Source organism: Mycena indigotica (genome assembly GCF_014461135.1).
Source record: "Mycena indigotica strain 171206Taipei chromosome Unknown Mind.scaff0011, whole genome shotgun sequence".
NCBI lineage: Eukaryota > Fungi > Basidiomycota > Agaricomycetes > Agaricales > Mycenaceae > Mycena > Mycena indigotica.
The window spans coordinates 1,355,608-1,378,255 of NW_023503010.1; the positions used below are offsets into that span (position 1 = coordinate 1,355,608).

Genomic DNA, 22,648 nt, shown 5'->3' on the forward strand with positions numbered 1-22,648 from the left:
GATGTTCGGAGAGGTCACTAGAGTATATGAGGATGTCGTCCAGGTACACGATCACGCGACCCTGGGAGATCAGGTTAGAAAACAATTCGTTCATCATGGATTGGAACGTGGCTGGGGAATTGGTGAGGCCGAAAAACATCACGAGTGGCTCGAATAGGCCCCGATTGGTAACGAACGCGGCCTTCTCTTCGTCGGCTTCTTTTATGCGGATGTTGTTGTACCCTCAACGTACGTCGAGCTTGGTGAACCACCGGGCGTTACGTAACTTATGCATGATGTCCGATATGAGTGGTATCGGGTATCGGTTTTGATAGTAATCTCGTTCAGCTTCCGGTAGTCCTGTACGGGCCGTAATTTCCCGTCCTTCTTCTTGACGAAGAAGAACGGGGATGCGTATGGGGATTTCGAGGGCCGAATCCGCCCGGTTGCCAAATGTTCCTTGATGAATGCGTCAAGCTCTTTCTGTTCCTCTCCTGATAGGGGAATGCAGCGCCCTTTGACGGGTTCGGCGTCTGGGTGTAGTTCAATGGCATGGTCCCACTTCCTCCGTTCTGGGAGTTTGTCGAAGTCCTGTTTTTCGAAGACCTCTTTGAATTCCTCAAGATAGTGCGCGCGGGTACGCTCTCCTCGGTGGTTCAGGGCTTCTCGGCAGCGTAGGCGGTGGCGGCCAGTTTGGTGGCCACGCTCTGTATGGCCCGGATGTGGGCGGGCGCGTTCGAACCTTCGTCGTATATCCGCGTGACGAAGAGGCGATCCCCTTTGCCCAGGGGTTCGTTATCCTCTTCGTCCCATTGTTCCAGCAATCGGGCCCGCTTGCACTCGGGTGGGCATCGGGTGAAGGCGATCGCCCCTTCACGCCAGTCGATCACGGGATTGTGCTTCTTGAGCCAGTGATGCCCGATGATCACGTCACTGTTCCCGGTGTCCGTGATGGCGAACGTCAGAAGTTCGGAGTGATCCTGAATGGTGACTCGTAAGCGGGTAATGTGGGTGATTGCCCCGTCGGCGTTGATCGTCCCGTCGGCGTTGTACACTGGGACTGGGTGCGGTAGGGCTTCGAGTTCCAGTTGCGAGTCCTCCGCGAACCACTTGTGCATGAACTCGGAGGTGGCGCCACTGTCAAGGAGGGCGTCAACCGAGTACCCGCGGAGGTCGTTGACCCCTTGGAGGGTGACGGCTACCCGCGTAGCCGTGGTGCCTTCACTTTTCCGAAAGGGGGGAGCATTTTGCAGTTGTCGCAAAGCTTCGGCTACGTCGGGGCGTACCCCGTTCGTATGAACTCTTCTAGTTCGGGCCCGTTCTCGGCTCGTCGGGCCGGATGTATCCACTGTTGTAGTTTCGAACGAGCCTTCTCGGGCTGATCTCGAATTTGCGCGACAAGCCTCTCGGCGCTGGCCGCGGGCCAACTTTTCCAAGCGGGCCTCGGAGTCTCTCGTATGGTTTTATGCGGGTTTTTTCTGCGGGTGGAAACGGTGGGTTGCGGGGTTTGTTGTTCGGGGTTGGTTTCTACGTCTGGTCCCACGTATCTCTGGATTGGCAACACGGAATATCGATTATGCGGGTTGTAACTAGAGACACTTGTGGTATACGTCGGCGAGGGCGTAGGCTTCACTCGCGACGATCGCCAAAATCTGCTTTATCCGCGTTATCTTTGACAAACTCGGAGAAGATAGCCCGGATCTGGTTTGCCGATGCGGCCCGGTTCGGGCACATCCGACTGATGTGTCCTTCCTGGCCGCAGTTGTAGCAGCGAGTGCTGCGGGCCGTAGCGGGGGCCTGGGCCTGGTCGATCTCCATAGGCGCGGGCCCCGTCGAGGGTCTGGCGACCGTGGTTGCCCCGTTTCCTCGAGGTGCGGCCACGGTTGGTCCAGTGGCGCTGATCGCTGCGTTTCGGGCCCAACCGTTGAACGGATTGCGGTTGCTGAGCCCGCTCTTGGCGGGGGCGGGCGCCGTCGGGGGCGTTTTGGCCCGAGGGTGGTTAACCTTGTGGCTTTCGTCGAAAATGCGGTAGCGGCGGAGTGTGCCGTCTTGCTTGATGGCCTCTGCCTTCCAGGCCTCGTAGGTGTCAGGGAGCGTGTCCTTTCGGTAGACCGCGTTTGTAACACCCCGGAGCATACAGTTCTTGGCGACGCGAATAAGGTTAACGTCGTCGTAGTGTGCGACTTTGTTGAGAGAGTCGAGGACCGTGAAATAACTAGTCGCGTCCATGTCTTTGGTCTGGACGAAGGTTTCCATCTTCTGCTGCGCGATTTCGGCGTGAGCTTCCCCGCGGAAGGCCGCGATGAAGGCTTTTTCGAAGCCTTCGTACGTAGTATAGGCTGCGGCGGTACGGAGCTTCATGGCCTGGGAGACGTTTTCTTTCCACGTGACCGCGTTCCCGCCTTTGATATAGGAGAGTGCGTACGAAATCTTTCGCACCTCGTCGTTGTAAACATTCGGGTTGGCTTCGAAGGCCAACCAACAATCGGCCAGGAAGGCGTCTACTTCGCTGGCGTCGCCCGTAAACTCCTTAGGGGGAGAGACGGTCACTCGTGTATTTCCCCCGTGGGGCCGATGAGCCAAGTCCTCTCTGGCTTGGCGGAGCAGATCGTAGCTCTGCATGACTCCCTGCTGTACAGCTGCGTATTCCCCGTTTACTCGGGACAGCTCGGCCTCGAGGACCACTTGTCGATTCGTCAGGGCGGTGTTTTCCGCCTTGAGTTGCTCCATCTCCTGACTCGTTCGGAGCAGATGGGCGAACAGGAACTCCTGTTGTTCGTTATGGCCCAGGGCCATGAATCGGGCACGTTCGTCCCCCCTGGCTTGCGGGGGTGCCCATCGTACTGTCGTGCTCGGTAGACATTCGTCGCGCTTCTTGCGTTCGTGGGGGGAGGCTAATATTCTGTCAACGTCGGGCTCGGGCCGTATCGGGCGTCGGGGGAACCGACTTGAAGGGGTCTGGGAGCACGAGAGATGGGTATTCGCCCGGAGAATAGACGATATTAGCCTAGCGACTACATCTTGTAAGTACGGTTTTTATATGCTACGATATTAGGGATGGATCGGATGGGCGCCAGGTCCCAGGGCGGATCGGATGGGCGCTGCGTAGGGCCGCAGGGGTGAAGGGAAGGGGTTGAAGGAATGGGGGATTGTCGAAGGGGCGGCGGTATGCGGGCCCATGCGGGCCCGTTCGGGCCCATGCGGGCCCGTTCGGGCCCGTGCGGGCCTTATGGCCCGGACGGCCCGACCCGAACCGTGACACACACCCAGGATCGCTCGCTCTCTCTCTCTCGCGATATAAGTACTAGTAGGTCAATGTCAAAATGATTTATTCTACTTGATGGACAAGGTACTTGTAGTTTTAAGGCAATGTAGTAACTTTACCTTCATGGCTTGAAGAATCAAAAAGTTGGCCACCCGGGGAAGGCCTTGGATAAGGAGCCGCTCGGCGCCTGTGGGGGGTGAGCATCGAGCCGCTCGGCGAGAAGGACGGTAATCAACCTTTTCCGACGCCATATATAGCTGTGGGGTAGAGACCGTAAACGATCCGACAGCGTCACGGTCGTCGTGTGCCGCCGCGGTGCGCAGACAGTCTACAGCATCAACGGCGTCGCCATTGCCAATATCATAAGTGATGTTCAAGAAAACATCTGGCTGCACCCGCAGCTCCGTTACGGAGTCCTGGGCCGATGAAGCAGAGCCATTGCTTGAGCCATATCGCTGTTTGAGCTCGGCGGCCAGTGGATACAGCGGCAAATCGTCCAAGCACACGTGGATGTTGAGGCTGCCTAGCTGCGGTAGAGCCTTCCGGTCCTGATGTGGGCTGATCGCGGTTTCCAAGACAAGACGCGCGAGGTCCGCGGTAGCTTGTAATACCTCGAGCTTCTCCAGGGCGCGTGCGCTGAAGAGGATCCGGAGGTACTTTATCCCGTTATCACTCCCCCCGAGTTGCAGCACCAGATGTTTGAGCGCACAGTTTGAGCGTTTGAGAAGCCTGGTGAGGGCATCGTCAACATGATCGTTGAGGCCATACACGCGGAGATACGCGAGGGCCGGCAGCTCAAGCCCTTCCGTCCAATTTTCAAAGGTTCTCCCTTCGTAAAAGTTATAGTGAAGCTCGAGAGTGTGGAGGTGGGCCAAGGACACATGGAGGTTCCCCACATCTGCCTCACTGTCATAGTTTATATGCACGGTAAGTGCCGTCAGGTTCGGCATGATGAGCAACAACTCTTGCACCTGGGGGTGATCGACGGACGATAGCGAAAGGTGGGTAATTTGTGTCCACGGAAGCTCGATTTCCCACGAATAGACGGCGATGAGTTCGAGCTCGCGCAGCGCCGGTGTGTCCGCGAAGAGGGTCAGGCAGCTGGATATTGGATAATTGCCGTCCAACTTCAAGCATTGCAGTGCCTGCAGACCGCCTCGTAGCCCCTCAAAGACAGGGTTGGATAGGAGGGGCTCAACGCAGCCCGTGTACCGCGCCCATCTCCCTATCACAGATCCTTCGGTCAGCATTTCGAGTAGGGGGACCTGGTTTTGCATGCCACCAAATTCGCCGCGGGTCGAGGCCACGTGAATATCGAGCGGCAAGCCACGCGACCGGTCAAGCCATATCTGCAAGAGCTGCCGCGCAGTGTCGATGGTACTGCGTTGCGACCGCCGCGGCGGCACCGTGATGCCAGTCCAAAGCGACGGGAGACCAACGGCAACCGTACGCCACCGCTGGCAGATGGCGGCGAGCGCCAATGGCGGGCAACTTGCTGAGGTTAGCTTCCAATAGTCCTCTCTCCATGGTCTGGCAGCGCAGTATAGAAATATCTCCCCCAGAAGTTCGGCTGGGAGGTCGACTACCGCTGGGTATTTGACCGCACAGAGCGCTGTGACCAGTTGTCGTCGGGTGCCGAGCAACGCCGTCAGTTGCTCCCGCAAGTCGTCAATCCGCGCTTCGACATCTGTTAGCTGTTGACGCAGTTCGGGAGTTGTTGGTGCTGGTATACTAGTAGGCAACGGTGTTGTCGTAGACATGGCCGCCGAAAGGAGGGGAAGTAACGCATGTGACATTTTTCCTTTGAAGTTTGAATTTCAATTCCTCGATAAGCCCTTGGTTCGACGCTCAGGCTGGTGTCGGCCCAATTATAACTTAGACAAGCTGACTTACCAAATCTATCATCTGGAAGTTGAAATGTGGTGCACAGACCAATGTGCCTTAAAAACCTACACAAGGTGGGATGGATTCTCATCAGTCCGACGTGATGTCATGCCATGTGATGTGACCCAACGTTCCTGGGACCTCTCCCACGTCTTCTCATCTCTCCTTCCACGGTCTAGCTTCCCAAATCTTACGCACCTGATGCACGCCATTCCATCTATCATGATCGGATCTATAGAATACTTACCCCTCCCCGCGTCTACTTCCTCCCCCTAGTGTCCTCACTTTTTTATGGCTGCAGTTCAAGAGCATATACACTATGCGCTCCCTGTCAGTCTTCCCTGCACATACATTCGTTTGCGCTGATACTTTCAGTCCGTGGCAGATTCACCATCTGAAATCGAAAGGTGCGCCGCATTTCTGCGCTCTTCTCAGGCTCTCTTCTCTCTTCTCTCTACTCGACTTACTCGCTTGCTTACTCGTATTCCAAGGCTGGACATGATGCACATCGCGATCCGCGGGTACATGCATGGTCGGCTCTCTTTTGCGCCGCTGGAAGAAATGGACGCACCCCCACAACGAATCTTGGAGCTCGGGTGTGGGAGCGGTGCCTGGTGTGTCTATCGCCGCTTCAAGTTTACAGCAACGGCCTAACTTCATATATCGCAGGGCTATCCAAGCAGCGGAAGAGCTTCCCGCGGCACATGTCGTCGCTGTCGACCTCTCGCCGTTTCCCGACCGTCCCGTGCCATCCAACTTCGAGTTCATCCAGCTTGACATCACGAAGGAGCTCCCATTCAATCCTCACTCGTTTGACATCGTTCATTCGCGTTTCGTCTTTGGCCACGTCCGCTGTTCTTAATGCTGCCCGGTCGTCGTCTCAGCTGTCTTTTCAGGTCGCCAAGCCGCGCGAAACTCTCGCCCGCATTGCATCGCTCGTTGCCCCGCGTGGGTTCTTGCTTCTCGAGGACTTCGACAGCGAAAGCCTACTGTGGACGTCCCCACCAGCCGCCGCACGCTTCACCGAGCTCTATGTCGCGATGTACCGCGAGCACGACCAGGAGCCAGATATAGGCCGCAATCTGAAGCAAATCATGGAAAATCTAGACGGGTTTGGTAGCCCGGCTCACGAACACAAGGCAGCCGTGCCCCTGGGTGTCCAACTCGATGATTACAGTGTGTTTCTCCATTTCAATTTTTGTCGCATTCCGACGCTTTACAGACGACGCAATGCGCGCGTTTGCCCGCGGCATGCGCAACACCGATATCCATGCGGCAGGGCTGCTCATTGCCCGCCAGGGTGGTAACTACGGTTTCACGGACGATGTATTGGAGGCATATCTCTCCGCCGTCAACACAGCTGACTATGCTGCGATATTCGATGTTTATTTTTGTTGGGCTCGGCGTACCGCACTGTGATGAAGAGGGTCTCATATATATCGTACTCAAATGAACGGCTCCCGGGCCGTGTCATTCTACCCAAAATGGAGGGTCTTGTTGACATGGCTGCGATTTGGCTCATTTGAGAACAATTAGACTTATGTACACCTTAGAAGACGTTCTGGCTCGAGCATAGCACACTGTCTTTACAGATCACAAAGCTCTATTTCGACTACAATACAGGTAAGGAGCAGCAGATAATGTACATTACGTTAACATTGTTCAGAGCAAGAGCGACGACTGGGATAGCAAAGGTCCGACAGCAATGAAGCAAGTAGAAAGCAAGGGGAAGCGAATGGGGCGGAAAAGGTCAAGGGCGAATTCAACCATCGCTATTAGATGCGTCTTCGGACGATGAAACGCTCGAATTCATTCTGCGATGGCGTGCCTCGAAGAGCGGGGACGCGTAGCCAGAAATTCTCGAAGGGGCGGGTCCACGGTCCTGGGGGTGCCGCCTGAGCAGCGGCATCGTTCAAGTCGACGTTGGCGCTATACCACGCACGATCGCTTTGGACGAATACCGCATGTCCGGCAGAGACCGACCGGCGGAGCGCGTTGAGCACGAGATCGGCGCTGAGGTTAAAGCCCGGTTCGGGTAGTGGCGCGTACACGTCCTGGGGTGGGCGGGGGTAAATGAACGTAGCAAGACCTTGTCCATCTAATCAAAGGCGCGTCAATTGCCGGATTTGGAACAAGGGATGAATGGACTAACAGAATTTGACGGTCCACCGAAGCATTGTGGGATTTGACGCGTCATATTCTAGGGTGCCACTGGCTGCCATAAGCCCCGAAGATGAATGCACGACGAGGTCGATCGGATAAGCGGTGTGGTGGAACGGGAACGTCCAGGGTAGACTAATGTCGCCCTCTTGAGCAAACAGATTGGAGAGGAGATCTGCCTGGCGCTGGTAGAGCCAATCATGCAACGCTTTCCGGAGTGGCTTCTTGATGGAGGGATGTTGGGCCAGGTCGAGACTGTCAGGGAGGACTTGGAAGGAGAGGGAAGGAGACGTTGGCACGGCGCTGTTTGTTGCTTGCATGCACCGACATCGTTATCCCCCGCCATTCCCGTTCTTAAATATGACCTTGAAAGTTGCGCTATGACCCTGCCCACATCGCCATCAACGTCCTCCGGCCTGCCTGACTCGTGTGTAAGAGTCTCACCTTTCAGAATGTTCGAAAAATGGAAGGGATGATTGATAGAGTGCGCTTTGAAAGGATCCACCAAGGTCTTGACGAAAAGGAGAGCAGTTGGCCGGTAGTTGCGCTGTTTTGGGGCAGAAAGAGCGCAGAATCGGGGGCGAATCAACACATGCTGTGTGAATGGCTTCTCAGAGGTCCATGGAGCAACACAAATCAGTACGGCACGGCGCTCATGCTGCCATAATGCCCCAACGGGTCCAGTGTATTAGTAGTGTGTTAGCCACGCAAATCGTCGAGGGAGCCTCTATTGAGTCCATTCGGTGGTATATTGAGACTAGCGGGGCTTAGATGGACAAGCCAGGAGGCCTTGAGAGCACTTTGCGATTTGCCAATGGCGCGAGGACAGGGCGAAGATGCCAGTGCTTGACGACCAGCCTTTGTACCCAAAGCAGCAATCTCCGCACTGACGAGTTATCGCGGGTGCAGACCTTGTGGGATATTGACGTCCATATGAGGACGAGACAAGAGCGCATTTACAGCATAACTTCAGCTCAATGTCCATGGCACACCGGCGGTGCATTGAATGCACAATGGATAGTCTTGATTCTTGAACTTGAATTGCATTTGCTGACACCAAAGGACCGGGCGGGGCAGGACTCAGAGAACCTCGGCGGAGACTGACTTGACTAGATGTGGGTTTTGCAGCCAGGGAGGCGCAACCGCACGGCGTCATTTGGGAGGAAGAAAAGATGTGGCGGCTGACGAATGCTGTGCAATGATAGTATCAATGATTGATTGGCAGTTTTTTACTCTGAGGGTGCCCATTGTCCTCCGACCCGGAGTCACGACTCAGCGCTCATATTGCAGCCTCGCAGAGGTTCCCTTTGTTGGCGACCAATTGTGCGCCATGTGTGGGCGGAGGAGGTAAGGCCCGACATGACGTGATTGACAGCCTGGGTGCGGATAACCTGTTTTATTTTGCTTTTGACGACTTGTTTGACGACCACCACGACAACCAACGATACGGCAAAGCCCAATCCGTTGCGGGGCACTCGTCCTAGCGGAGTGCCCGCCAGAGGACGACCCTTTTACCAGTACGCTGCACATCCTGGCTCAGCGGTCCGGGGGACTAGTCGATGAAAGGGATCTACGCTTCTCGCCCGCGAGATCGATACGTGGACAAAGGGCCCGCGATGCGGTGCCTCAACACGCTTTGGCACTGACGGGGTGCTGGTATAGAGGGAGCCTCTTTGTGTTTGGCACATAAGTACCGCACTCGCGCTGGCAGCGACTCTCCTTCCCCGCGCTATGCCCTCCCTCACGCAAACAGCTCTCTGGCTCTTCGTCTTCGCCTGGCACACGGCGATCGCTGTCGCAGCCAGGGTTCCGGCGAACGTCTCTGTTGGCTTGCATGACACGCGGCTCGCGTTTACGGGGACGTGGACTGTAAAGGATGGGTTGGCGACAAGTCTAGACCAAAATGCGAAAGTTGTGTTAAGCTTTCATGGTGTGCCTCCCGATTACTACTGACCCGAGGCTCATCAAGTCCAGGAATCGCGGCGTACATATCATTCCCCAAGGGCTTCCACAGTAAGCTCGCCATACAGGTCGGGCTCGACGACAAGCCCCTGGTATCCGTGGTCGGAGAAGCTCAACTCGCATGGGGTCGACTAGAAGAGGGTAACCACACTGTGGTGCTCAGCAGACTGCTCGACGGCGACAACAACAGTATCATGGCGCTGGGGTCTTTTCTGTGCGTTGTTATTTCTTTCTTTTCTCTTTACTCATATATCCTACAGCATCACAACACTCATCAACCCCCCTCCACCCGCAGTACACGCGGCCTACTACGATTCCTCCCTTCCCTCGTCTGCCTCCCCTTCACCCTCACCCTCTCCTGCCACTGCAGCACCCATCAACATCCTCCCCATCCTCACCAAATGCATCGCTGGCGCATTCGTGCTCGCTGGTTGCACCTTGCTGTGCTACTGGGTGAACACACGCAAGTTGCGTGCGCGGGCGAAGGAGCGGGCCGAGGTGGGCCGGCGTCGCCAGGCCGAGCGCGCGGCGGTCCGGGAGATCCGCGGCATGATGCTGGCCGCAGCCGCGGGCATGCCCGTTGTCGAGACAGTTCCAGCGGGGCGGCGCGGATCGGACGGGTCGGAGGTGACCGTTATCGAGCCTGCGGTGCTCTCGGAGCCGAAAAACCCGGTCGAGCGGTCGGTTCCGACAAAGCCAGCACCGGCGATGAAGCGGGCGGGCAGTATCACGCCGCCGAAGCGAGTGCGGTGGGCCTGGGAGGGCCCGGATTCCATTAGCGACGAAGAAGAGGGCGACGTTGTCGTTGTGCAGCGCGTGCAACCACCCGCGCCGGTGCTACTGGGCCCCGTTCCGGATGAAAGGGTTGTCTGAGTGTCCGTGGAGCGTGCGGACAACGGAGTGTGACACTGTTTATGCCAAGAACACATTATCTTTGCAAGACAAAAGTTATTTACCACAAAATATGAGACTACTAGGTATCTTTTTAAGAAATTTGGCGCCAAAGAAATTACAGCAAGTGTTTTATTCTTCAAGCTGATTTGTGAGTTGGGGGTAGAAATGATTGAACAGGCTTGCTGTCAGTCATGGCGCGAGAATTATGTGGTATATCCGCTGGAAGGCTGCTCGCACGCTTTGCTGGTGGGTCTTCAACATGAATTGAGTGCTCTGCTGAAGCCGGATCAGGACTAGCGCGCGAGCTTTGGCGACTCGGAGCGAGCTTTTCTGCCAGTGACTCTGCCACAATGGGGGCGGCCTCCGAGTCCGCTGTCCCCTGGTCCCGCTTCTTGCGCATAAACCACGTCTCCGCAAGTAACAGGAAAACTGTCCATCCAGTGCTGAACATCGTATATGTCCCAGCAACCACGGCGACTAGGACACTTCCTGGTTTCATCAGCTGTCGGCGTTGACAGAGGTATACCCCATCGAGCACCGCCGGTCCGGGGAGCGGGAGCGGTAGCAGTGTTGGCGTATTTACAAAGGCTGAATCGCCCTGACTTTGCGCATAGTACCCGTCGCCGACGAGGGTCGAGTACAAAAAGGACTCGTTTTGCAAAACGAATGCCGCTCCGGGCAATTGTGGTATGGGGAAAGAGCGGAAGACGGCGCGCGGCACAAGGCTGGGGTCAAGCAGGAAGTTCCCTGGCGACGGGTTCCCAAGGTCCACACGGAGCGCCGCCCAAAGGGATTGGACAGTATTCGAAGCCAAGTGGGCAAAGCCAAAGGTATCGTTTGCCAGGTCAAGCAGCGGCTGGTTGAAGCCGCCTATCGGCCTGCTTGCGGTATATGTGCTGACGCGTCCGTTGCTCCCTGATCCTGTGATCTGGGTAGTCCGTGTGATGTTCAGCGCGGGCGGGTTGGTGCTGGAACAGCTCGAATTGACGTGGATTGCGGATGCGGGGCAGTACGGGAACTCTGCCGCGAATGAGAGCACCTCCGGTGCCGTGAAATTGCTCAAGCCAAAGATGTTCAGGGCCCAGACCGCCCAATCGTTCCCGGCAGTTACGACCATGGCGCCCAGCACGTATTCGCGTGCCTGCCCAGGCGTTGGGCTCGCGGATTTCGCACCTAAGATGGAGGTGTATTTCCCAACGAGAGCGGACTGGCTCCAATCCGCGCGCAGGGTGTAGCTCGAGTTCTTGTCCCCAGTGGCAAAACAGGTCACGATGGCGGTGAAATCGCTCGTGAGTGTCTGCCCGACGATGTTCACGTACAACGCCGTCACGTCGCAGTCGTCCAGCGTCCACCCCGTGTATGCGAGCCCAGAATCACCGGCATTCGGGGTGTCAATGGCAGCAACAGTATACTGGAAGAGAGAGTAGTTTGTTGCGACAGTATCGCCAAGCCCGATGAGTCGCGCCGCGCAAAGGCTGCCCGGTGCGCCGTCGCTCCGCGCAAAAGACGGCAGCAGGCGGTCGTACCAGAAGTGGTCGGTGATGTTGAAATCGGACGAGAAAACGGAGACCGTCTCGTATCCCACCAGAGCAACTTGGTTGCATCAGAAACTATAAGACAGCTGGCAAAGGTTTACGACGCACCATTGATGACGACTAGAAATGCAAGGACGATTGTGGACCCGATATATGCAGCAAGGGCGTAGGAGGCAGGGAATTCTCTCGTTACTGGATAGCTGAGGGTGGGACGGGGAAGTCGCATGAGTTTGAGGAGTGCGTGAAGAAATGAGCGCGAGTGGATTCGTGGGACCAGGGTATGTGCATGAGTATGAAGTTCCCACGAGGATCACTGCGGTTCTCATGAACGTACGCCAGCGTCGACGTCATTTCAATGGGATACCGCCCCCGAGAGCCGCGATGCCGAGCAGCAGCAGGGGATCGTATCGGCCGTCGCAGAAGGAGTCGTGAGAGAGAGGATCACTGGCAATCAGTGCCACGCAATGCATCAAAGATTCAATATCATCACGTGCAGCAACGACGCGGTCCCGTGATTTGACTCAGTTGCACTGCCAGCGATGGGCAAGACCGATTACAAGTATATTTTGTCGCGAATGTGGCAGCAATTTTCACACTCGGTGTCCGCATTACGACTGGCCGCCTGGTATGCGATTATGAATTAAATAATCAAGCTCCGAGTCAATCATCCAACAGTCTCACCTCCACCATTCCCGCCGCCCTCAAGTTATCCTCCGTCGGAGTCGCGACGCGCTCCAGCTCCAGGCCAGCGAGCTGTGGATTGTTGCGGAACAGCCAGACGATTTGGAGAATGTTGAGGGTCGTGATGCCCCCGCCACGTGAGCTGCCCGACTGTGAATTGTGCCATACAAGCTTGAACGCGATAACGAGTGAGACCAGCGACGCCAACAGCCCCGCAAAAACCTGGAATAATTGAATGGAATGACGCGATATGATGATAGACATACCGCGATAAGATTGAGCTACGATGGAACTTGGAGTTACACATTACATCAGGATATACCGTGGTTACAACGCACCTCGACCCTTGCCGCCAGTCTATTCATCTCGACCGTGACGGTCTTCCGTTGGAGTACAGGCGCCTTGCTGTTCTTGAACGTCGAGCGGGACGGGCTCGTATCGTCGGTGAACTGGTACTTGGACTCGAGCCGGGGAAGTTCGATGTGTCCGGCTGTGACATCAGCATGATGCGCGCGTGCCAGATCAGATGGACTCACCGACCCAGAAGAAAGACGCAGCGAAATCGGCCAAAGCGTTCTCGAGATTGTGGAGCTGCACCGTCTGGATGGGAGAGGACGCCGTATTGTTCGTCTTGAGCCACGACGGGTTGAGCTTGAGCTTATCCATAACGAATCTGGAGGAACCGTCAGTGGACTTCGCCCCCTTTTCCCAAAACGATGCGCACAGGTCCATAAGAGAGAGTGTGTCGAACTCATCAGGCACAAGCGTCAGCGGAACGAAGCTCCCCAGACCCCCTAGCGGCCACTGTCATCGCGGGATGTTAATGTGAGGTCTATTCCCAAAAACGATAGCGCAGCTCACCAGCCCGCTCTCCAATGGTCCTCTAGGATCTGTGACCCGCTCGGTCACTGAAATCCCCGGAGCAGGATCAGAATACGCGCTCCATTTAGAGCTTGTTTTGCGGACACTTGGCGTGAGACTGGTGGAATTTAGCAGCCTCGTTATCGTGTCAACGGTGACCTCTTGGTTCACCAGTGAGCGCGAGCACCGGATGAGCTGGAGGGAAGGAACAGTCCCGTTGCCATCGAGTGAGCCAGGCGCAAATTTGACGGAAGGCCCTGAATTTCCAAAGGAGTCCACGACGCTGGCGGTGGTATATAGGATCAAGGAAGGCCACACATACGCGGAGCGCACGCCGGTCTGTTCACTGAACGTGCCAGGCACCATTGGAAACGACGTTAAGATGTTTGGTCCTGACCGAATGTTCATATGCCATATAGAAACAACGACAGAGCACGCACCCGACGGTGGAGGCAAGAACCAAATGCTTTCCCCATTCTCGACCTTCACGGAGAGATTCCAGGAGATGTTCGGTCGGTCGCGCAAAGCAACTTTCGTCGAAGTAACTTCCTCTGGGAAGCCGCAAGTGACATTGAATGCCGTGGCCGTGACCTCAACAAACCTAGACGGGTTTGTTACCGTCGAAATACCCTCCTCGAGGACGTCGTAGAGGGTGTTCTCCCACAATCCGACCATAGAGTCGTTGAGAGTGTCCCGCCAAACCATGAACTGGCCAATATCCTTCAAGAATTCGGCGCTCCCGCTACAGAAATGAGAAAATTTACTCTAGACAGAACATGCACGCACTTATTCGCATTGTCTTCGGAGGCCCACAACGGTTGGCCCAACGTCGTGACCGGAATAATCGTTGTCTGGTTGAAGGCTTGCACGGATAACATTGAAGGGATCGTGACATGCAACAGCGCCAGTACCCCGAGATACAAAAGAACCGCAAGTGTCCCGTTTATGGCCGTGGGAAGAGTAAATTGATTGAGGATAGCTGCAAGCGCTGCGCCGAGTCCGTTCCACGAGGATACTTGATCATGCGTGGCCGAGAGTGGCTGTCGGATGTCGAGCAGTCGCTTTAACGCAGCACGTTGGGTTAGGAAGAGCACGAATGCGAGATAGAGCTATGAAAATGTCAAATAGAATGTTGAATTCAGCGTGAAGACGCACTGTGCCAAGGCCAGTGGAAATAATTGTAACCCACAAAGACATAGATCTCTGCCTAGCCAATGGATAAGTTATCCGATGCTCCGCATGGTGATTCAACAAGACGCCAAGAAGAATCGCATGCACCAAAATCAGCACGACATGGAGCGCGAGGCAGATGAGCTGGTCGGTGCGTGAGTACAGAGGTTTTCGTCGATCTATGCAATATTGAATAGGGAAGATAAGAAAGCACGAGAAGCGTTTACTCACCGGCAGCTGGTCCGGGTTCCTTTGGGAAGTCTCGTAAAGCTTCGCCTTCTTTGTCTTGGGCAAGCTTGACGCTGACCATTGCCGCGCGACGTAGTCGTTCGTTGCTCGGCTTGTGAATCTGGACGAGCTTTTCATGCAGCCCGGCATGCTGTTCTGCCAGCCACATCGTCTGCAGGAGGCCAGGAGCGTTGATCGCCCTTTGTAGGACAGATTCCTCGTTCGTTCGCAGGGCGTATCGCAATGCTAGCGCACAAACTAAGGCAGAAGCGGCAAGACCAATTGAAACCTGTAGATTATTAGGGACGACAAAGCCAAGGTGAAGGAAGATGTACGGCGATTATATTAAGCTACAGGCTTGTTATTTTTACCCAGATTTGAGCGGTACACACACCTCCAATCGTGCTTGAAGCACATAGGCCTTTGCGGTGCCTGCGCCAGTCTGTAAAGTGGGTAAAAGCATGTCGGCACGAGTCGGGCCAACGGTCGTGACTGAGCTGAGCGCCATTTGTAAAGGGTCTGCGGTGATGTGGCCCACTGAAAAACTTGAAGTCAGCTGTGTCATGCTCCACGTATCGATGGACACTGACTCATCCAGAAAATCGTTGCCACGAGCTCAGAGAGCGCATTCTCTATCTCGTGGAGATAAATCGGTCGGACGCTGTTGATAGCATCGCTGCGCGTATTGTTTCCGGTAAGAAGCCAGGTTGGCTCGAGGTTGAGGCGTTCCATCAGGAATCTGGAGTGGTACATGAAAAAACGAGGCAGAGAGCGAGGACCCCTACAATGAAGCTGTAGACAATCCACTCGAAGCAGGGCTTACTCCAAGTGGAACCGACGAGTCCGGAGTCCCATCCATCAGGCTGGCCCACTGGATAAAGGAACTCAGTATGAGGGCCGTCGTTCAATCTCGACGGCATACCGCATCGCTCTCTACCAAGCTTGTGACATTGTTGAAGACATCATAGATGGGTCGCGAGAGCGACCATACGTCCGTATAAGGGCGCCATGTGGAGCGCGTCTTGTGTATACTTGGATTCAAGGATTGGGAATCGATTTGATTGTCTTGCAGTGAAATGCTGGCGTGTTGCCTCACAAGCTCGCGAGTGCACAGGAGGAACTGTACTTGATCTATTTGAAGATCGCCGGTCCGCATTGGCTTGTCGAGGTGGACCACACCTGCATCTGGTGTTCTGCCGCTAGAGTCAATGATCTTGTTCGTGGTGAAGAGAATGATCGCGTTTGCGGGGGTATCGCCGATAGTTGGGTTGAATAGAGTGATGTTTGGGCCTGAGTTACGGTGAGTATTGAGCTGGTTACGAGGTGCAACTCACCTGTCGTGTAAAGCGAGGACTTATTGTGTATTCCACCGTCGCCGCCAAGATCAAAAGCCCAAGAATCTCCCGAGGTCTTGTTGACAGAGCCCGGCAGGTACCCGCAGTTGATCTCGAAGCCAGTGGCCCAAACATTTGCAATGCCCAAAGGTAAGTCGGGATTAGCAGCGTGATTCACGGTCTCATATATAGACCCGTTGAATAGCCCCACTCGATGTGTCTCGTTTAAATTCGACATCCATGGGAAGAACGTTGCAGAAAACCCAACAAAAGCGCCGGCGCCACTGGACGAAATGAGCACAGATCGACAATAGATAAATGGACACACGGATTCTCCAGTGAAAGATTGGCGTAGTCGGGCAGTCCTAAAGTGGATACTATTCCCGAGAATTGTGTGCCATTGAAGCCAGCCACTGATACCAGCGCTGGCGTACTGATTTGAAGCATTGATATACCTCCCAGGTATAATGCGATCGCAAACGATGAGCCAACGGCTGCAGAAATCGTGCGTTGGCGGTAAATACTGAGGAGGGAGGAGCCAAGGCCACCCCAAGAGGCTATGTTGTCGTTAGTCGCTGTCAGAGTTTGTCGTGAATGGATGTTGAGGAGTGTCGCGAGCCGTTGCGTTACAAATACAGCGGCTGTAAGATAAATCTTATTGGGATGAGTAATAAGAGGGGCGAAATGTGTAAGGTGACGCACAATAGACCAACCCGTCAGCAGCGAAGTCACGAGGAACGCGATTATAGACTGTCGTGCAATGGGGAAAGCGATGCGGTGCTCAACGTGGTGAAGCGCAAGAGCAAGGAGAACGACGTGAGCTAGGACCAGCCCGATGTGGAGAATAATGGAAATGATGTTAGTCCAGCGAGCCCAGCTCCTCCGACGCGATTCCGGAGGCATTTGGGCTGCAGGAAGGTTTGAGTGAAAATTTACGACGGAATGCGCAAGTACGCACCAGAGGACGGCCCTGACAGCAAGGAGGTACTCGAATCGGAGGACTCAAGTGGCGGATAGGTGTGCCTCCCCTTGGCCATTCGCGTCGTCAGCCTTTTCCTGTTCCGTTCACGAATGCGAATGAAGGCGAAAGAAGAAGAGGGGTTCTTGTTACCCACGCTGTTAGGCCTGACAGCGCCAATCGATCACGCCATCAGCAACAGCCGCTGATGGTAACGCCATTTCCGGGCAGAACGGACAGTCTTTTGACTCACAAGATACATCGCCCTTCAAGTTGAATTGCCCTCACAAAGGTCAGTAATAACATTATTGATTAACAACGTCCATTGCTACAGTGAGAGTGAGGGAATTCGAAAGCTATCCGTTGCTGCCAGTGAAACAATTGTCTGTGGACTGTGGTTTAGTTACTTTAGTACTAGTATCGAAGGAGTGAAGGTTTGCACTTGAAGCTTGAAGCTTCGAGTAAAAGAAGTTCAAGGGAGTCTTGACATCTCACGAAACCTGGCTTGCGCTGCCTCTTCGATTGCCAATCGTCTCCCCATGAAATCATCGATATCCAGTCCTGGAACATCGAATCTCGGGCCCGAAGGTGGAGTCGGAGTTGTGAACGCTTTTCGGCTCTCAGGTTCAAGTTTCCAAGAAAGGTCGTCCATCTCCAAGCTGCTGTCCGCCATATGCATGGAGTTTCTGTCAGACTCTCCATCCGAGACAGCTTCGGGACCGATGGCCCTGGGCGAGCCAGGGGGAATCGCGGCCGGTAGCGACACCGTTTCGTTGGTCCACCGCTGGTCCAGCATTCTTGCCCATCGCTTATGGGTTTGTCTCCTTGGTTTGCGGGCTCGATGCCGACGGAAGAGGGAGCAGTAGCGAAGGATAATGTAGAGCATAATCACTGCTGCGACGCCCGATAGCCAGCCAATTATGCGCAAGTCGTAGGTTGAGACTAACTCAGGCGAGGCGTCTGAATCGGAGCCTGAAGGAGCGTTGGACGTCGAGGCTTCACGACCATTCAAGTGTTGGGTGAGGAGAGGCATCTACGATTGATTCATGAAATGCTGGAGCCAATCTTGTGCCAATCATACCCAGAGTATAAGTCCGAGGCGTGGCGAAGGCGACAGAAATTCTACTGAGCCCAAACCGGATCTACCGGTGAAAAAAGCTGACAAGAGGGAGAGGGAGAGGGAGAGAAATAGTAAGGGCCGTAGGTGCGTATCTTGTGTATAAATATCACTTGGAGGACAAAGGGCCTGTCGCGTTTATGAGATGGACGACCTGACATTCTTTGTCCGGACTCCAGCCAGTGGAATACATTCACGATCATAGGACTTGTGACTATTGACAAAGGGTTTGAGTGCGAGATTTTGCCACGTTTTCGTTTGGTTTGTGCCGAAATAGATCCTCTTGAAGTTTCTGCTTGCATGAGAAAACCTTCTGTCACTGCTGTGACAGAAACCCCCCCTTCACTCCTTCCGTGTCATGGTATCGGCCGACAACGTCCATCTGGATGTCCTAGAGCTCATCTTCGCGTACCTCTCTGGCTCTGACCTCGCGTCCATCGCGCTGGTCAGCCGCTCGTTTTTTGCCGGCGTCATTCCGCGACTTTACTCCACACTTCTCTTCCGCCTCACACACGCGAAGCGGTATATGAGTATCATCTCTCCGTTTGCTGCTGTCGCGCTACATCCAGAGCTTGGGGTCCATGTCAGGTATATTGGTGCGCCGCCCCTCTACTTCTGACCAGGAAGGCACACTGACAAATGGGCAGATATACGGACGGTTCCGATAGTCAAGTCACAATACCACCCCAAATTTCTCAAGGAAACCACATTAGCCCTTTCTCTCTGCCCCAACATAATCTCCTTCCGCTGCAGTACGCCTGCGTTACCGCCATTCATCAGCACCTTACAGTCGAAGGGCCGGCTTCGGGACCTGCGGATAAATGCAACGCTGACGAGCGAGCAGTCCACGATGCTGGTGAAGCTGGAGGGGATACGAAACCTTACGCTGGATTTTGCAAGCTGGAATCTGCTGAATATGTTACCCAAGTGGACGGGGTCACTGACTGGGTTGACGACATTGACACTATTTGTGCGTCTTTGCAACCTCTATTAAACCATCTAATCCGCCTCGCCAGATGGCACAAGAGCTCAATGATATTGTCCTCGAGTCAGTCGTCCAGCAGCTTCCAGCGTTGGTTGGTCTCCATGTGGTTGGCTGCTCCAAAGTCGACCATGTCGTCGTGCTTGGGTTGCTTTCGCACACACCAGACTTGCAAAGCCTTTCTATGACCACGGGGGTGCGCTATCATCTCCTTCCCATCACATTATAATCATTGGCTCGTACTTAGGAAGGCAATCGTATTCTTCCAACCCCACCTCCCCACCTCCCACATCTCCGTCATCTTGCACTGGACACCCGTCTCTCTGCGTCCCAGCCGCCAAGCACCACAGTTATATCCTCCATCCTTACTTACTTGTCCCCTCCCGGACTCGGCTCATTACCGGCCACAACGTCGACCTATACTTTCGACTTTTCCGCTCCGCCACCGACGCTTCCCCTTCCCTCGATGGGCCCACGCCTCGAATCATTCATTGTCAGATATCCCGACCGTCAGATGAGCATCCCTGCCACCCTCACCACTCAGCTCGCGGCAATGCATGGCTCGAGCCTCAGGAGTGTCAGCTTCATCGACTGTGTGCTTGGGGTCCACGACGCGTTACCGGCCCTTCTTAAGGGTTGTACCAAGCTCGAGCGGTTGGAGGTTGCGTTACCCATTCGGGACATGGTGAGCTCTTCGACCAATATCTGCTCCCAATCCTCAACAAACTAGACTATATTCACGGCGGCGATCGCCCATTCACGGACCCTCCGTGTTCTTGTCGACGTCGAGGCGCATTCGACTTCTGCACATAATCCACGCCCGTCCCTGACGCAAGACACCGTCCGGCATCTATTCGTCAGTGTGCCAACGTTAGGGAAAGTGGTTGTGGAGGGAACAAGGGTTTGGACGGTGCGTTGTTCATAGCTACCTTGCCCTGTTTGAGCTTCCTCACAAGCGCGGGAAACTTGCGATGGGACGGCTTGGCGTTTCGCTGGACCGCAAAATGAGCACGAGCGCGATGGCGGGGCGGATGGCTGGGACGGGGATGCATTGGTTTATGCCGCGGGAGGCGTAGCGCAAGATACTTGCCCTCGTATTTCTTGGACCTGAAAATTCTGACGACTTCTTCGGTTTCCTCCGGTCCTGCGTTCTTTTTTTCCACAGACGATCAGATCGACGGGTGATCGACGTGCTGTCCGGAAAATCGAGCGAGGACAGGGGCTTGTGACATGATCCGGAGCTGTGTCACGACAAGCCTTAGCCTGACGCTGCTGACGGACAACAGCTTACTTATTGTACAAGTGTGCATAACCATAAATATCCAGTCCGAGTCGAAATATCCTGGCGCTTCCGCATCCCAGCGGCCACCGACTTCGGATCCAGCTCCACTGGACAGCGCATCACCCGACGGGAAGCTCAGCCGCCGGTCTTGCGAACATCTGCGTGACACGGTAACCAAGCAACCATATAGTCGCCCTATTCCAACTTTTCATTGCACTGCGACGGCTAACCTTCCCGCCCGCATGTTCGCGGACCCCTGCCGGTGGTGAAACGCGGTTGGTCGGGGGTATAAAACGTGCAGCGGTGCCGTTCCTACGACATACGAGCCATGCCCCGACCCTCCGCCCTCCCCCTCTCCCTCGTGCTCTCCCTCGCAGGGGCCTACGTTATTGCGCAGGAGGCACCAGCTCCACCAACTTTCAACTGGACGAGCGTGCGTGTGTCCGTGTAACACGTTATGTTGTTGCTGACCCATCACCTAGGTGAAGGCCTGCAGTGAGCTTAAGTGGAAGCCATGCTACCTCCCCAACTTTGAGTGTGCGCGTCTGAACGTGCCGCTTGACTACTCCGCGCCTGACAAGGGCCCCGTCGCTATCGCGATGACCCGCTTCCGCTCCACTGCCGACGCCTCTGCCTATCGCGGCCCCATCCTGCTGAACCCGGGTGGGCCCGGCGGCAGTGGTGTTGAGTGGGTGCTGCAAGTGGGGCCCCAGATCGCAAAGGTGGCCGGGCCAGAGTTTGACATTGTTGGCTTCGACCCCCGTGGTGTCAGTCTTTCCGAGCCAACTGTTTCCTGGTTCGATAACGACGCGGAGCGCGTTGCTTGGATCCCGCCTGCCACCAACGCCGTCTATCACTCTGTCAACGCTTCCGCTGACGCGCTTGCTCGCTTCGCCGCGCGCACCCAGATCCAGGCCCAACTGGCAGTCGCGCGGGATACCAAGAACACACTTCAACACGTGACGACAGACAACACCGCGCGGGATATGCTCACGATCACGGAGAAGTTTGGATTTGAGAAGCTGCAGTTCTACGGCATCTCGTACGGTACCGTGCTCGGGGCGACATTTGCGTCGATGTTCCCCGACAAAGTTGGTCGCATTGCCATCGACGGTGTTGTCCCCATGGACGAGTACTACTCTGGCAAGTTTTTTTTCCTTGCAGCACTTCAATTGCTCATTTTCCTTGGGCTTCCAGCGCAAATGACCAACGCAGTACTAGACGCCGACAAGGCCCTCGATGCCTTCGCCTCATCGTGTTTCGAGGCCGGCCCAGAAGCGTGCGCCTTCCACAACAACGCGTCGTCGGCATCAGCGATCTCCGACGCCATCACTGCCCTCTTCACCTCTGTTCAGACCAACCCAGTCGCGGCCTTTGCTGCCCCCGCCGCCGGCGCGTATGGTATCGTCGACTACTCCTTCCTCAAGAACGTTTTCTTCCAAATCCTCTACCGCCCCTACGACCTCTTCCCCGTGCTCGCCGCCGGCCTCGCGAATCTTGCCGCTGGCAACGCATCGACGATCTACGCTGGGGCGATGCAGGGCGTTCAGCCGTTCACGTGCTCTGCTGACGCTGCCCCGCAGCCACACAGCTTCGAGAGCTTTGTCAGCATCATCTGCAACGACGCCGCGGCGCTCAACGACACGCTGCCCGAGCTCGAGGAGAACTACAAGGCGGGTGAGCGCAGCTCGCGCAACTTCGGCGACCTCATCGCGAACTGGCGTATGTTGTGCGCGTGAGTGTTCTTTCTTTACTTATTTGAGTCGCTTGCTTACGAATTTTTTGTGTAGCCCTTGGAAGGTGCACCGCGAGGGCCGCTTTTCCGGGCCGTTCGGCGCGGAGAAGACCGCCACGCCCCTGCTCGTCATCGGCAACACGGCCGACCACGTCACACCGCTCGCGGGTGCTGCCAAGACCGTCAGCTTCTTCCCGGGGTCGGCGCTCCTGACCTACGATGCTGTCGGGCACACCTCGACTATCGCCCCGTCGAACTGCGTGTACGGCGTGCTCGGCGCGTACTTCCGCGACGGGACGCTCCCCCCGAAGGACACCGTGTGCCAGCCGGATGTCAAGCTCTTCGGTCCCCCGCCCACTGAGCCGGCCCCGCCTGCCGCTTCTGGGGAGGCACGTCGTGAGGTCACCCGCCGGGGCCTCGGAGCCGGCATCACGGGCATGTGGGGCACGCGCTTCACGCTGTGAGGGACGAAAGGACTTGGGACTTCGCATGTCGCATTATTTATCGCATGGTACTCGCAACCACCCACAAAACCATACTTATCTTATCCTTGACTATCCTGATGTCTTTCCTTGGCTTCTACTAGTTACAAATTAATAGAACGGGCAACGAACTGTTTGT

At 55.5% G+C, this 22,648-nt stretch overlaps 6 protein-coding genes across 6 annotated transcripts; 4 read left to right on the forward strand and 2 right to left on the reverse strand.

The window, feature by feature from the left end:
* Positions 1 to 5,419: 5,419 nt before the first annotated feature.
* On the forward strand, positions 5,420 to 6,547 carry MIND_01165900 (S-adenosyl-L-methionine-dependent methyltransferase; the record flags this gene model as incomplete). The annotated part of the gene is made up of 5 exons (XM_037368179.1): positions 5,420 to 5,458; positions 5,504 to 5,742; positions 5,798 to 5,975; positions 6,025 to 6,304; positions 6,351 to 6,547. 5 exons carry the CDS (start codon positions 5,420 to 5,422, stop codon positions 6,545 to 6,547), a joined length of 933 nt encoding a protein of 310 aa, XP_037215105.1.
* Positions 6,548 to 9,019: 2,472 nt separating this feature from the next.
* Positions 9,020 to 10,123, forward strand: MIND_01166000 (uncharacterized protein; the record flags this gene model as incomplete). The annotated part of the gene is made up of 3 exons (XM_037368180.1): positions 9,020 to 9,218; positions 9,263 to 9,464; positions 9,511 to 10,123. The coding sequence occupies 3 exons, from the start codon at positions 9,020 to 9,022 to the stop codon at positions 10,121 to 10,123; spliced, it is 1,014 nt and encodes a 337-aa protein (XP_037215106.1).
* Positions 10,124 to 10,280: 157 nt separating this feature from the next.
* MIND_01166100 (uncharacterized protein) lies at positions 10,281 to 11,905 on the reverse strand (the record flags this gene model as incomplete). The annotated part of the gene is made up of 2 exons (XM_037368181.1): positions 10,281 to 11,737; positions 11,788 to 11,905. The coding sequence occupies 2 exons, from the start codon at positions 11,903 to 11,905 to the stop codon at positions 10,281 to 10,283; spliced, it is 1,575 nt and encodes a 524-aa protein (XP_037215107.1).
* A 327-nt stretch (positions 11,906 to 12,232) lies between these two features.
* Positions 12,233 to 17,944, reverse strand: MIND_01166200 (uncharacterized protein; the record flags this gene model as incomplete). Its single annotated transcript, XM_037368182.1, has 21 exons — positions 12,233 to 12,301; positions 12,361 to 12,582; positions 12,627 to 12,641; positions 12,699 to 12,850; positions 12,897 to 13,033; positions 13,085 to 13,164; positions 13,222 to 13,613; positions 13,662 to 13,963; positions 14,008 to 14,330; positions 14,377 to 14,570; positions 14,623 to 14,908; positions 14,955 to 14,969; positions 15,014 to 15,156; positions 15,210 to 15,358; positions 15,405 to 15,490; positions 15,542 to 15,909; positions 15,954 to 16,237; positions 16,282 to 16,607; positions 16,656 to 16,861; positions 16,912 to 17,078; positions 17,412 to 17,944. The coding sequence occupies 21 exons, from the start codon at positions 17,942 to 17,944 to the stop codon at positions 12,233 to 12,235; spliced, it is 4,449 nt and encodes a 1,482-aa protein (XP_037215108.1).
* Positions 17,945 to 18,371: 427 nt separating this feature from the next.
* Positions 18,372 to 20,086, forward strand: MIND_01166300 (uncharacterized protein; the record flags this gene model as incomplete). Its single annotated transcript, XM_037368183.1, has 6 exons — positions 18,372 to 18,624; positions 18,676 to 18,998; positions 19,045 to 19,206; positions 19,258 to 19,695; positions 19,741 to 19,920; positions 19,967 to 20,086. The coding sequence occupies exons 1-6, from the start codon at positions 18,387 to 18,389 to the stop codon at positions 20,084 to 20,086; spliced, it is 1,461 nt and encodes a 486-aa protein (XP_037215109.1). The 5' UTR covers positions 18,372 to 18,386.
* A 534-nt stretch (positions 20,087 to 20,620) lies between these two features.
* Positions 20,621 to 22,491, forward strand: MIND_01166400 (uncharacterized protein; the record flags this gene model as incomplete). The annotated part of the gene is made up of 3 exons (XM_037368184.1): positions 20,621 to 20,725; positions 20,775 to 22,027; positions 22,083 to 22,491. 3 exons carry the CDS (start codon positions 20,621 to 20,623, stop codon positions 22,489 to 22,491), a joined length of 1,767 nt encoding a protein of 588 aa, XP_037215110.1.
* Between the last annotated feature and the right edge of the window lie 157 nt (positions 22,492 to 22,648).